We start from the raw sequence: 15,995 nt of genomic DNA on the forward strand, positions 1-15,995 counted from the left end.
CTCAAGAGAAGCACTTACCAGGCACTCCCCTGTGATGTCGTCACAGGATTCTGCATGACCAAAACACTGACATGGTTCACAGATGCCTCCGAAAATAGTGCCGTTAACTCTTCGGTGCCTAGGCCAACAGGACTGGAAAAAAAGATGTGGCTTTAGAGACTTTTCAGCATTTTAAAAAGAGAAAAGTAGTTCCCTTTTTCCTGATAATAGAAAATAACCCAGGTAGCAAACTCAGCAAATGTGCTTGTCAAAAAAGCAGAGCCATTATTGGAACATTGCTACTCTGCTATTACTCCTGACACTGGGGTTTCGTACTGACCTTACTGTTATTGGCAGGTATGAGATTAGAGGAAGCATTAGCTTGGTGACTCTTCTGAAACGGTAAAATAAAGCAGAGATATAAAGAATTGAAATGTGACAGTCTCAAAGCAAAAGGTACAGACAAAAACAGAAGGAAAGGCACTGAGAAAGGCAGCAGCATGAAAGAAGCTTGCAGAATCTTAGGCTAAAAGAGCACACAATATCATCACAGATTGATTCTCTGCATGGACTACCTCTCCCCACATACCGACTGCCCTTAACACCTTCCCTTCCAGAGAATCTTCAGAGTCATGTGGAAGACATGCCCAAGGTTTCCCATCTTTCGTTTCAAAACACATCTTGTGACTGGTACACATTCATAATTCATACATCTTATCTTCAATTTCTCTTGTCCTTTTATGCTTTCTCGTATTAGTATAAAATAGGTTATTGTTTATTTGGCATATATTGCCTTGCTAGTATATTTATGTTCTGTGACCATAAGCATGCTTGTATTTCACCACTGACAATTTTTAAATGTGGAACAAAACTATTTGAAAAACAGCAAAGCAATGACAGTGGGTTATTTGCATGGCACGTTACCTGCAGGTCAGGTAACCTAACTTTTATTGTCACCATTCATTACATTTCCTTTCTGTGTGGACTTTCACAGACAAGATGAGATGTAAGAAAGAAATGTGCAAATATTTATGCCCTCTGGAAGTTTATGACACCCTCAGGTTACAGTTGCATCTTGCGAGTTATTTACTGTTTCTGGATGGTTAAATATACCGTCATATATCAGAAAAGGTCTTTTTTCTAGCTGGGAATGGAAAGGACAGAGAACCACTGAAGTAATAAACTGCACAGAACCATGCTATGTACTGTGGGAAATGATCCTTTTGCCTCGGGATGTGAGACTTCCATTTGAGCAACAATAACAAACACATGAAAAAGATATACTAATATTTCCTATCCGAGAAGAAAATAAAGTGCACTTTCCTCTTAATTTGAGCAGTACAAAGACAATGGTTCTAATATCATGTCTCCTTCCACTATGTTTTTCTCCATTCCAGTATAGTTGATTCCTTCTCTAACATATACTTTTTAAAACCAGTTAGAATCTACAGTCCAGATGAGGAAAGATGTAAGGGTGTTGACAATACAAAGAGAAGTGATTTATTGTTGTCAAGGTGGATCCTCATGGTATTTTCTTTAATACATACTTTAAAAAATAATTTAAAATGTGTTTGCATCAATCTTTCTTTAAGCATTCCAGTTTCTTATATTTGCAGTGGTTTGAATGAAAATGACTTCCATAGCTAATAAGTTTGAATAATTGTCTCCATTTTGTAGAACTATGTAGGAAGGATTAGGACGAGTGGTTACACTCAGGGAAGTATGTTTCTGGGGACAATTGGCTCTGATGCTTTAAAAGACCACATGTCATTAACAGTGTGTCCTATGTCTCCTGCCTGCAGATCAAGATGTGAGTTCTGAGATGCTCCTGCCACCATGCCTTTGCTCTTCCATCATGGCCTCTAACCCTCCAGGGCAGTTAGCACAATTAAATGCTTTCTTCTATAAGTCATCTTGGTCATAGTGTTTTTTTTTTTCCACAGCAATAGAAAATTAATTTATAAACCTTTTCCTTTGACATGGAATTTATATTGATACCCATGGGAAAATTAAAATCATTCTATTTATCTTTCCATTTATAAAGCAATAATCACCAAGGTTTATATCTACACCTCTGTACCCATTTCCCATCCAAAATAACAGAAATGGAAAGAACAGTATTCTAAAAGGAATATTATTCTCCCTCTCGGGTTTTTTTTTTATTGAATAATTACTATCCTTGTGACAATATGGTCTATTGTCTTCAGCAAAATTTACCACAAAAGGGAGAAGAGCAAAATCACCCTCACAACGCTGTCTAAATGGATATTTTGAAAACGTGATGATGGCATAGAGTTGAGAAGAAGGAAGCATTTGAGGGAAAGAGGAATCATCTGGGTCACATGACAGTGCTGATGAGTAAGATAAAATATAGTCATGTGATTTCATTAGGCTACCTTGAATTTGATGACAAGAGCAAAGCAGCTTTGCTTGAGTAGACATAAGGATGGAATGAAGTATGAAAGGTCATCGAGGAAGAAGTGGCATTTAGCTTTACTGAAAACAAAACAGAAATTTTTGTATGCCCCCTCTCATAATCCATTCTCAACACCTCTGCTTATTTCAGTTACTTAACAATTATGTTTATTTATTTCCCTTATGTGTATGGCTCTTTGCTCTGCTTGTGTGTCTGTGTATAAAATTGAGCCTGGTGCCTGAAGAGGTGAGAAGACAGCACTGCATCCCCTGGAACTGGAGTTACAGATTGTTGTGAGCCACCATATGGGTACTGAGAGCAGAGCCAGAGTCCTCTGAAAGAGCAGCCAGTTCTCTTAACTCCTGATCTGTCTCTTAACCTTCAATGTTGTTTCTAGAGACCAACCACATCTGTAATTCTTAGAACATTGTCTTCTACGTCTAAGGCTTTAATTGTCTCAAGTACATATGATCATCAAAAACTGTCAACTAAGTGAAAGTATAAATAGGAAGTAGTTAATATTAATTTACTTTTATAGAAACAAAATCTTTCATGCTAACACTTAGTAGCCCACTTTACTTTCACATTATTATCTATCAGAAATGCAAATTATAAAATATCAGGCACAAAAGAAAAATTTTAAAGACTAGTCATAGAAATTTATAAGATGTAAAACAAAATGATGAGCAAAAAATAAAATAGAAAAAAACATTCTTTGAGTGGTGTTCAACGTAGAGTAGAAATGGGTGTGGCTAGTCATTTAAGGTAAGAGGAGTATTTTTATTACTAGATACAGAGAACACACAATCTACACAATCTATATTATTATAAGACTGCTATAATCCTATCAAACTCTCTATAGGCTAAATTATTGTTGTAATACTGACGTGTGACCTTGTTTATTTAAAAGATCATTACTCTTTATGCATAATAGCCACTTGTATTTTGTTACTAACAATTGGAAATAAAATTTGATAACTACAAAAATGAGGTCCAAAACAAGAAACATTCCACATCAACACTGTGACCCCCAAATAAGATAAAAGAGAATAACTTAGTAATAGAGTCATTGATGGGCTGTTGCCTGGAAGTCATTACCAAGCTGGAATGGAGACATATTGTCCCTGTAGTTCCCTCTGCTTTCAACCTATTCCAGAACATTAGTGATAACAATGCTAGAGTGACTGGCCCTAAGAGTCAAGTTCAATGCAAAAAACCAATCAAAACAAGTCAGCTCAGGATGGAGAACATTACATCTAAGGGATGAAAGCTTTGTTAAGACTTTAGTGTTTAACAGAGGTTAAATAAAATAAAAAGCCAGAGTCCAGAGTTTAAAAATTCATTGCCCTGACTTGACTAAGTTCTTTTTGTCCATTTCAATGTATTGTACTAAGAGTCCTGAAAGGTTTTATTTTCATTTCTTTATGTCTTTATTCTTTCCATGCATACACACTTCTTTCTTCCTCTCCATCATCATGTGTTAACTTCTCCATGATATTGTACCACACATCTTCCTCCACTGAACAACAGCTCAGCCCTTTGAAGGATTACCGCCATTACCTTATTTACCACTTACTGCTCTCTGCATTATAGAGTGTTGTGATTCATTTTTCCAGCAGTATTTGTTCTATCTAAACAGATTACTGAGTCTTTAAGGACAAAGGTTGTGTTGTATACTTCTTGCTAATTTATACAGATGAATTTATAAAATTTGCTAAATATATAACTTATCAAAAATATTTCTAAAGGGTAAAAGAAAAAATCAAATAATTGAACAGGTCTAATATTCAGATGATTTTATATTCAGTGGGCATTTAGTATGAAAGTTGATGGGGAGAACTGAGAATAAAGTGGAGCTATATTAAAAGCGAGACTAGAAAAAAGGCATTTAATATTCCAACTGAAATAGGAATTTAAAGCTTCAAAGGGACCTGACTGGTTTGAAATCAAAACTGGAACACTTGTAATAAAGGAATATTTTATCAAGTACAGCATATGTTTTATATGTAAAATCAAATTTGAGTTGACATAACTAATTCATATCCATGATTATTTTTCTCTTATCTCTATAAATTTTGGAAAAGTAAGTATTTCAATGAATTACATTTAGTTTCATTTCCAGACAGGTAAAATTCTACCCAGTTTAAAGAAAAAACATTAGTCATGAACATGACTTTAAGCTGTGTAGCCTCTGGAAGCATGTATTACATTAAAGAGCACAGGAACCAACAAAGTAATGCCTGGGGTGTTTCTACAGATGGCATAAATAGTATTGTGGAGTGGAACATCTCAGAACACTCAAATAACTCCTTCAAGGTACCATCTTAAACGTAAGTTCTTATGTGCATATGTGTGTGTGTGTTGCACACACACACAACACACACATGAAAGATTTCAAGTAAATCAAGTTTCAAACTATCTAAAAGAAAACACATTAATATTCAATATTAAATAATATTTCAAAAATCATTTTAAAATGATATTCTGAGTTATTAAGAAACATTGATTTTTTTTCAATACAAATATAGAACAATGAGACAACAGTAAAGTGGCCAAGCCTCAGGTGTTCAAGAGTAGGAAAGAGTTCTCATGCAACTTATTTCTCCCACACACTCTGCCCTTGAAGTTTCAAAGATTGTTTGTTGTGCCCAGGGGGCTTTCTTCAGAAGGAGCTAGAAGGAGAGGTTTACAGGGCTTAAAAGTGGAAGAAGAAACAGAAATGAAACAAGTGTCCGTTCCCTAGTAGAAATAACAAAGAAATATTGTGAAATGTTATTTTGCCACAATGTTATTTTGCTGGCTAAAAAGGGAAGGAACACACAAAGAGCAGCTGTAGTAGGGAAGCTATTGAAACGACACTACAGTTTTGAAAATACATGGTTAACTCTCAAGAAAAGCCATGAATTCTAATTACTCCTTTAATTTAGCATGGATGATGGAGGGAGTTCAAAGCCCTACACCTAACTGAGGAGTGATTGGCAGCTGACAACTGCTGGGGAGAAAGAACCATTCTTTCTGGGGTTCGGGCCACTGGTAAGTTGTCCATGCTGCTGCAGATGACCATGCCCACACACATTTGGGAGGTGCTCATTGGACATAGTATATCAGTAAAATCAATCAAGGAGAAGACACAAAGTAGAAAAGAGCGCATATTGAGGACCCAGTGATCCAGGAGAAGGAAAGTAGGGGTAGGTATAATATTTCACTGAAACCATCTATAAAATTTTCAAAGAATAAAAAAAATTGAAGCCAATTTTATATAAATATGTTTATGCTATTATGGATTGAATTTTCAAAATGCTCATTTCGAAAAAGTTTATCGGCAACATTATCTGAGGGGATTGGTTCCTATAAACTTACTTCACAAGAGTTGCCACTGTACCCAGGTGGACACTGGCAAACTTCCACAGCAGTTGCAATGCTTTTATCAGTAGGATAGGGGACAGCAGATTCAAGATTAACAGAGCTCAACCTGGGAAGAGAGAAATTAAATAGTAAGTAAAGATATTTCTCTGAAATATTTTGAAACTAGATGAATAGTGATATGTGAATATCCATAACAAGGTAAAAATGAATAAACAGTCCATGCTGGAAAAGAATGCTTCTGTAACTTGAAGCTTCTGTCATTCACTATAAATCATTATTGGCTACCAATGGCCTCTGCATCCATGGAGTCAACCAATTTGTATACTGAAAATATTTAGACAAAACACTTATATCTGTATTGAGCAGCTGTAATCTTTCTTAAATAGCTCTTGTGACTATTTTCTCATAATAATGCATTGCATCTATTTGTGTGACACTAGCCTTAATTAGGTTTATACATAATCTAGCAATTTAATGCTATGATTTGAATTTAAAGTATCTAATATCAGTTTACATGGAGACTTGAACACTTGATCCTCTGTCAGTGGTGGTGTCTTTGAGTTCCCGTGGGGTGTCCTAGACATAGGCCTAAGGTGACAGATGCAGAGACACAGTTTGTCCTGGATGGTTATCATTGGTCCCTAGTTCTGCAATCAAGGTCTATCAGCTTCCCAAACAACTGAGATGTGACAAACTATATGGGATGTAAGATGTCTTCAAAACCTCATGTGTTGAAATGCTTGGACTCCATTTGATGGTACCATTTTGAAAGGTCATGGAACCTCTGAATATTGGGCAAACTGGAAGAGGGCCATCCAGATCAATTTGTCTATGTTTCTGGTAAGGGACTTTCTACTTCTCATTCTATGTAGATATCATAAGCCATGTCCTAATTTTCTACCTCTGTCAACCTCTACCAACACACTTCATGCCATGATAAACTGCATTCTCTGAACTGTGTTCCAAAATATGCTTTTTATCTTTTCAGTTGTCAAAGTCAGGAATGCTGTCACAGTGATGAGGAAGCCATACAAAACATCTTAAATTGTTACAGTATAATCAAAATATGTACTCAAAATAATTTGTCAAGGCAAAGAAGCAGAAATGATCACTAATGACCATTAAGGAAGCCAAATTAGTCTACTTGAAGACTATATGGTATTTGCTGTAATATGCTTACTATATGGGACTTTATTCAGAAAATCCAAATGGCTGGAAGAGGTATAGAAAATCAGCATTCAAAATATAGAAGAATTTTTACAAACTGCCAGCAGCATTGCTAAGAAAGAAGGTAGGAAATCAATTCAATTATAAAAATATCATGTAATAAATTTAACCAATGAAAACCAATGACAGAAATTCAAGAGGAAAAATCATAAAAAATATCCAGAGTTCATTACTTGTAATAACCAATATTACTGAAATTTCCTTAACATTAAAAGTCTTTCATGTAATTCTCATGAAAATATTAATGACATTCTTTATGAAGCTAAAACCAAAAGTGAATAATTCTACAATTCATATGTAACATTGGAGTCCTTTAACAGATAAAGCAATCTTGAACTTATCTGGGAGTATCATAGTAGGGAATTTCAAAATATGGTGTGGGAGGTCAAAATATGGTGTGGGGGGTCTTTCTGTCTATGTGTTGCTTCTATTGGTTAATGAATAAAGAGACTGCTTTGGGTCTATAGCAGAGCTCTAGGGGAACAGAGCTAGGCAGGGAAAACTAAACTGAATGCTGAGAAAAGAAAGGTAGAATCAGAGGATAAGCCATGGAACTGCCGGAGACAGACATGCTGAAACTTTGCTGGTAGACCACGGCTTTGTGGTGATGTACAGATTAATGGATATGGGTTAAATTAAGATGTAAGAGTTAGCCAATAAGAAGCTATAGCTAATAGGTCAAGCAGTGATTTAAATAATATAGTTTCTGTGTGATTATTTTATGGCTGTGCAGTCAGGAAACAAATAAGCCACCTTCCTTACAACAAAAATATTCTGTGGAGCCATATTAACTCAATGATCAGACACTAACAAAAGAGTATAAATACACAAGCTAAAAATATGAAAAAGAGCAATTTAAACACACACACACACACCCCTCCAACAAAATGTATTTTTAACAATATGCCAAAAAATATATTGGAGAAATGGCAACACCTTCAACAAACAATGCTGAGAAGACTGTATTATTTATGCAGATGATTAAAACTGACCTCTTTCCTCCACTCTGTTAGAAAGCTACTCAAAAACACGCAGCAAGAAACTAAAAATAACAATGATAGAAGAATGAGATGAAAAGGTATCAAAGTCTGAAATATAAGAAATTACAAAACTAGCAGAAGAAAATAGAAGTTGGTATGGGTTAAACACTAAGACTTTGTCTCAAAAAAACAAACAAATAAAAACCAAACAAACAAACAAAATAAAAACCAAAAAATAAAATAGTAAGAGAATATTCCAATATAAATTTTTTAAAAAAGAGATAGCTTCCCGTGGAGGGATTGGTACACCAAGTCAGCCACATTATCTTAGACCTTTAGTCTGTCCTGCCTCTGGGAAATGTTGAGGTAAGGGTGGCACAGAATTGTGGAAGTGATCAACAAATGACTGATCTAGCCTGAGTCCTATGCTTCAAGAGTGAGCTCACCCTTGACTCTGCCTTGAGTACCAGCCCCAAAAGATGGATGGCCCACAGACCTAGAATAGAATCAAATATGACTGGAGGAAAAAAAAGTCAATGTAATAATGCATAACAATATTCTGGTATACTCAAAGGTTGATGCCTAGCCTAATAGCCTTCAGAGAGACTTCATCCAATAACTGCTGGAAACAGATACAGAAACCCCACAGTCCAATTTTAGGCTGAGCTCATGGAATCTTGCTGAAGAGAGGAAGGAAGGGTTGCAAGAGCCAGAGGAATCAAAGACATTAAGAGAAAACCCATAGACTCAACTAACCTGGGCTCTAAGGAGGTCACAGAGACAGAACCAACAATCAGGGAATCTGAATGGAACTTGCCGAGGTGTATATATGATGTTGTGTAGCTTGGTCTTCTTGTAGACTCCAAACAGTTGGAGCAGGGGCTGCCTCTAAGTCCTTTACTAGCTTTTGCAACCCTAGTCCTCATTCTGGGTTACCTTGTTCAGACTTAATACAAGGTGAGATGCTTAGTCTTACTACAGGTTAATATGCCATGTTTTGTCAATATCCATGGTAGGCCTGCCTGTTCTGAATAGAAACAGAGGAAGAGTAGATGGGGTAGGGAGGTAGAGGGGAAATGGGGGGAAAGACTGGGAGGAGAGGAGGGAGGAAAACTGTGGTCGGGATATAGAATGAATGAATGAATCAATGAATGAATGAATGAATCAATCAATCAATGATAAGGTCATCAAACAAAAATCCAAGTGTCATTTGTGGGATAGCTCTCTGTAAGTTATTTGGGCAGAGAGGTCCAGAGTCTGCCAAACAGTATAACTCTCCAAAACAATGTCTATTACTAGTGTCCCTGATGGCCCACCAAAACTAGTCAGAAAACCTCATTGCTTGAGCTACCACACACTTGGTTTGCAGGCTATTTTGAAACCAGGCCGGATCTGAGCTGGAATTTCCTCCTTCTGGCTAGCTTTCACAATAAATCCTGCACTTCACCTTGTTTGAGGGAAAGAGCCACCAATAGTCCTACCTAGATGCTGACCACATGGGGTACAGTAATGTCCTTGGCATGATATGTTGTGATTGTTATGGGAGTAATCAGTAACCAAGTATATTCTGATTAGATTATTTTCAAAAGGTCATGGCTGAGAAATCATACTCTCTAGGGGTGAACTTACTACTACTGTTTCGCCAAATGGTCATGGTGTCATTTTGTCTTCTGAGTTTTTATGTCTATACATACAGATTAGTGTTTCTCTCAGCTTTCATCAATGGTGTTTCATTCTGCAGGGACATTGGTTAATGCAGAGACTCAAAACTGGTAAAAGCAATGAGAATAAGTAACCACAGTGTCCCTAAATAGGGAATCACTCTCTTTCAGACTCAGGGTACATTGTGAAAGAGAGGGCAGAGAGAATGTCCAAGCCAATTGTTGGAGAGGAATCTTGTAAATCCTTTTTATTGCTGCTATGAACATAGCAGCAATAAACATCAACATGGAAGTATCTCTGGGGTAGGATGAAGAATTCTTTGGTAACATGGCTGCTAAGGAGTAGTATAGTTGGATCATAAAGTCATTCTCTTTCTCGAGTATTTAAAAATCCCACACTGATTTTCACAGTGTCTATGCCAGCAGACACTTCCATCAACTATAAATAAAGGATCCCCACTCCCAAACCCTCTTTCTTTTGCTGTCATTTGTTTTCTTGATGGTAGTCATTCTAGTGGAGTGAGATGGAATATAAAGCAGTTTCAATGTCTGTTTTCCTGCTGGCTAAGAATATTGAACACATTTTACACCTACTATTAGCCATTTGTATTTCTTCTTTTGAGAACCATCTATCAGTTCAGTGGCATGCTTATTGGTTGCAAAGTTTATTCCTTTTTGTTGCTTACTTTTTCATTTCTATGTATTAATTTCTATATCAACCTTAAAGCAATAAAGGAAGGGTAATTTGAGTCTTTGAAATACATAGATAAATGGAGTCTCTCTAGGCGCTGAGTGACACCTGAAACCTTCGAAAGACCAAGCAAGATCTTTAACTGCATATACATACAGCCAACACTATTTTGGGGCACTTTCTTTGAACATCTTGGTAGAAGGTCTTAAACCAAAGGGCCATTTTTATCGTGCTTCCAAACACAGGTCACATAAAAATAACGAGGTTGAGTTTTTGCTCACCAGGTAACCTTAAACAAGAAAGATCCAATTTCATGGGCATTTCACTGTTTATCTTTTACTATTTAAGATAGTCATAAAATATAATTAATAGCTTGCTGAATTAACACAGGTTGAAAAATACCAGGCTAAGTACAATATAAACAAATTATATTTTACTTTATTATAAGGGGCAAACTCACAAAACAAAAACAAGAAGACTAAGCTCAGCTATGTAGCACTGGAACCACAGAGAGAGTGAACCCTGGACTGCCCAGCATTTTTCTCCGGGTACCCAAAATGTCACACCTTAACTTGGTCCCTCTTCTTAAAGTACATAGGCTGACAGAAATTCCCAATAACCTCCCGTTTTTTGTCTAAATAAGAGCGTTTCAAACCCAATACAAAACTATGTACTATAGGAACAGATATCAAATATAAAATTACAACCAACAAAAATAATATTAAGCAAAAAAACCCACATATTAAATGTTTATAAACATTTTCTTTCAAAAAGTAGAAGTCTTACATCAGAAATGGCTTGGCTAAATCATAATAGGAAGATAACTATTACTATCTAATCTTTAACTCCATCAAAGGCATAAGAAGGGAGAGAATATTACTTGAGTAGGTGTGTGGGAGAATTGTCTGTATTCTGTCAATCATGTTATAAATGAATGCTGATTGGCCAGGCAGGAAATATAGGTGGGAAAACCAGACAGGAAGTAGAAATGATGTAATGAGAACAGGAGAATTCTGGGAAGGAGGAAATTGATTCCTCACACTCCTGCCCAGAACACAGAAGCAGCAGGATGTGAGCTGCCCCACTGAAAAAAGGTACCGAGTCACATGGCTAACATAGATCAGAAAAATGGGTTAATCAAGATGTGAGAGTTAGCCAGTGAGAGGCTAGAGCTAATGGGCCAATCAGCTTTATAACTTATAGAGATCTCTGTGTGATTTTTCTCATACCTGGGGTACTGGGCAGGACAGAAACCCCAACAACAAACAAATCAGGCCCGTCCATGTTACAGGCAGGAAGTGCAATCAAGCAGCTTCCAAAGTAAGCAGTATATGACAAAGACAATTGGCTTCCTGAGCAATCATCCAAAGTCTCATTTGCAATGTTGAAGCAACCAACTTTGGTTAAGGCCTAGCATAACTGACAGACCATTTTTAGAGGCTTGAAAATTTTTAGAACCATCTTATCCTGTCTTGGCAAGGTTTGGCAGTATTTTCTGTGTGTCTCTCTGTGTGTGTGTTCTGCTTATTTAGTCTGGACACCATATACTTTGTCAGTGGTCAAGGCATGGGCAGTTCCTTTCCCGAAGACCTATTGTGGCAAAAAGAAAACAAACTCTGAGTGGAGTGTCCTTGGTGCTCAACATTTTCTCGGGAATATATTGGTGCTGTCAGGAACAATTGTGTCTCATGTCACCCCAAACTGTAAGTTCTACAGATCCTTGAAGTGGTTGAAGATTACCTATCTAGCCAAAATACAATCTCTATAAAGCTAAAGAACCCAATTAATCTGACTATATGTGTAACGTGAATAATTATTGACCTATAATACTAATACCTGTATAACTTAGAGACTTTCTATTAGAATATTAAATAATCTGTAAATAACTCTGCAGTAAATGAGGAAAATGACCTCAAAATGTAAACAATATATAAGTATCTTGATCAGAGGTAGGAATATATAGTGTAATACAAAAATATATCCTAAAAATTGTTTCAATATACAAAATGTTTTAAACAGAGGTAGAAACATGCATGTATACAATCTGACAAAAAAACTTGGTATAGGTATACAAATATAAACAGAAATAACAAATATAATTTGAACTTCTATCTATATACAAAAAACTATACCAAATATAAATTGTTCATAAATAATAGCTCACAAGTATTCACTCTATTATCCATTATTATTAGTAGTAGTATTAAGAAGTTCACACTAAATTATTTATTATCTCAGTGGCAAACTCACAAAACAAATAGAAGTTCAAGCTCAACTATATAACACATGTTAGGTGAGAATCCTATACACATGTATAATGCATTTTGATCAAGTCCACTCCCATTCCCTTCTCTTCAATTCCTCTTTATTTTCCCCACTACTTTCTTCTTCTTAAAAACCAAAACCAAAATCAAAACCATCAAAACAATCCTAAGTTCACTTAGTTCTGCCTTTACATGCACGAGTATAGATCCATCCACCAGAGCATATATAGTTTCTAAGGGGCTCCATCTCTGAAGAAAACTGATTCTCTCTATCTCTGTCTCTCTGTTTCTCTGTCTCTATCATCTGTCTGTCTGTCTGTATGTCTAACCTACTCTCACATTTTAGAGGGAGCAGTTTTGTCATTTAGGTTATTCACAATATCATGCAACAGCCACCTTTATCTAGATCAGTAGTTCTCAACCTTTCCAGCGCTGTGACCTTTCTTCATGTTGGGATGACCCCCAACCATAAGATTATTTTTGTTGCCACTTCATAACCAAAATTTTTCTACTGTTATAAATAGTAATGTAAATATCTGATAAGCAGATGGTTCTAGGTGACCCACGTGAAAGGGTTGTCCCACCCCCAAAAGGGTCACCACCCAAAAGTTGAAAACAGCTGCAGTAGATCCAAGACACTTTATCAGCCCTGAACTACACCTGTCCTGGTTGCCCAGTCAAGGTTCCCCTCTTGCTTCATTCTGCTCTCTCATACTTATTTATTTTAAAGAGTTCTTAATGGTAGATTCAGTAATGCGTGATTTTAGTGTCTGCTTTCTCTCATTTAATATGTTTCTAAGGTCTAGCTTCACTGCTGTACCCAGCAATACATTTTTATATTTTTATGTAATGTTCACTGTATACCAAACTTTGTTTTCTACTCATTTGTTGATGAATATTCGAGTTTTTCTGACATTTGAATGCTATGAATATTTATAAACATGTATTTTCGTATCTGTTTTCCATTTTCCATGGTTATAAACTTTGGAGAATGTCTAAGTCAGCCAAGTTTTCTTAACACAAAGGGCACACAACTAAAGATAATGTTTACTTAGGCTGATACAAACATAAATTATTCCTCGATAACATAAACCATACCATGTGCTATACATAGGTAGCAGAACTATCTCAGTTTTTGTGCCACACACTTTTGATGAGTAAATGGATGGGTGAAGTAGATGGATAAATAGAGAGACATATTCAGGGTTAATTAAAATACACATAAATTATTAAATTAATGAAAAACAGTTATGGTAGACATGAAATTATCACATCTTGTCACAACAAGTCCAATAAAATCTACCATCCACATATCAGAGAAATGAAATGCAGTAAGTAAAGATTAAATTGTGTGTTCTCTCTGACATAGAAAATAAACGGGAAAAGTTATAGGACTTAAAACTATAAGCCAGGGATGTCCTACATATATCATGGCATCCAGCTGCCTAGAATTAATGTACTATCAAATAATAAGCCTATAATTCTGATCATTAAGAATCAAATGGTTTCACTGTTGATAAATTAGTTGATTACCATATAAAAGAGTCACAGCTTACTAACTAGCAGCTTGATTGATAAAGACAGATATGTTTCAGGACTTTCATTATAAAAATTTCATTATCAAATGTAAACTCCAAAAAGAGACACTGTGGTAGGGTGATCGTCTGAGTACTTCAGGAAACAATTTAAAAACCGTGATACAAAACAAGAAATACTTTCAGTGAACTGCCAAGACTCCTTTGTCTTTTGAACAGCAGATGTTCTTCTTAATCTGTGTAACCATTTTGAGCTGGGAGAAATTTTAGCACTAAAGCATCTTTCCCTGTAATATTCCACATTAGTATTCACTGAGCAATTCCAATGTTCATTAAGTTCTGCTGTTTGTTAAATGGGATTTTAATGCGTTTAACAGTTTTAAGTGTTAGCCATGAAGAAGGCGCTATTTTTTTCCCCCTTCAATACGGTCATTTGCTTTCCTTGATACCATGCTGCATTCATTTAAATACAAAATATTGGCAGCAACAAAGTACTGAATGCTGAAATGCATAAACTCTCAAAGGTTTGTCGAAAGGTCAAATGCTTTAACTGAGTCTTTTTCCTGTGACTTGAAAATACAGATAAGATGATGGATGGAGAGAAGAGACATACCTACAAGAGTTACTATGGAAAATACTAGAGTCACGTCAGACACTGTCCTGTTCATTTATTTCTGGTTGGTTTCATTTTACAACAAAGCTGGCTACGTCATGGTACACTAAAAACACCAAAGCAAAATGACCCATTTTGAAACAACAAAACCCCTGTGCTCTTAAAATTCAGTTAAATAACCCACCTTTTTCTTCACACATTTTTCTTAATCAAAGACTTTCATTTTATTCAAACTTAAAAACTGTAATGTGGGGTTAATCACCACAGAAAGATTTGTATTGCTTGTAAAAATTTTTAATCCGTTTTACATTTGTTAAAACCGAAGGGAGTAATTCGGCATCCTTTCCTAACTGGAACTGGCAGTGTGGTTTCTGGATCCCAGCACTTGGAAGGCTGAGAAACAGGAATAAAGCAAGTTCAAGGCCTGCCGCAGCTGCAGAAGGAATGCAGAACCAGCCAGGACAACGCAACAAGACTATGATTCAGAATAAAGAATTTAGAAGAAAGCAGGAGCTACAGCTCAGTGGTGCAAGGCCAGACTAACATAGGGGAGGCCAGGTTCAGTCCCCAGTACAAGTCCCTAGCCTCTGCCCTGTGGAACTTTACTAAGACAATCTCCTTAGAGGTAACCCATTATTTCTACCTCAGTGCTAATGAGGCAAGAGAATGATTTAGAGATCTAGGTGATACCTGGAGGAGTTTCTGGGGAAGAAGAATTCCTTTACTTCAAGCATGTATGTGTATGTGTAGGGCATGTGTTTGTATGTGGTATGTATGTGGTTTGTGTTTATGCTTGTGTGCGTGTTATGAGTGCATGGTGTGTATGGTGTATATATGTATGTATGTGTAGGGGGTATGTGTGTGTTATATGAAGGTATGCCTGTTTGTGGGGTATGTGTGTGTATTTGGTATGTGGTACGTGTGTATATGTATGTAGAGTGTGTGTGATGTATCTGTATGTAGTGTGTGTGTGTGATGTATGCGCATGTACTATGTGTGTGGTGTAAGCATCTTCTTCAATTTTTCCCCACCTCATTTTTTAAAGCATGATTTCTCAGTCACTAAATCTGGAGTTCATCAATTTTGCTAGGCTTGTTGTCCAGTATGGTAAGGTTTTCACCTATTTCTGCTTCCTGGGAGCTGAGGTTACAAGTGAGAGTTGCCCTTTCTGGCATTTTGTGTGGGTGCTGGATACCCAAACTATATTACTTATGTGTTTTTGTCAAGCAGTGCACTTACTAAGTAAGCTACCTCCTCAGTCCT

General features: G+C 36.4%; 1 protein-coding gene across 2 annotated transcripts in view; it reads right to left on the reverse strand.

Moving 5' to 3' along the window:
- The window catches only part of Lama2 (laminin subunit alpha 2), a 603,732-nt gene that overhangs the window by 234,106 nt on the left and 353,631 nt on the right, over positions 1-15,995 (reverse strand). For both annotated transcript variants that reach the window (XM_057755686.1, XM_057755676.1), the window contains exons 15-16: positions 5,756-5,867; positions 19-132 (exon numbers count right to left, since the gene is read on the reverse strand). In XM_057755686.1, coding sequence (XP_057611669.1) covers positions 19-132; positions 5,756-5,867 — 226 coding nt within the window. The remainder of the gene's footprint in view (positions 1-18; positions 133-5,755; positions 5,868-15,995) is intronic.

The sequence above is a fragment of the Chionomys nivalis genome, chromosome 2 (assembly GCF_950005125.1).
Source record: "Chionomys nivalis chromosome 2, mChiNiv1.1, whole genome shotgun sequence".
In the NCBI taxonomy this organism is placed as follows: Eukaryota; Metazoa; Chordata; class Mammalia; order Rodentia; family Cricetidae; genus Chionomys; species Chionomys nivalis.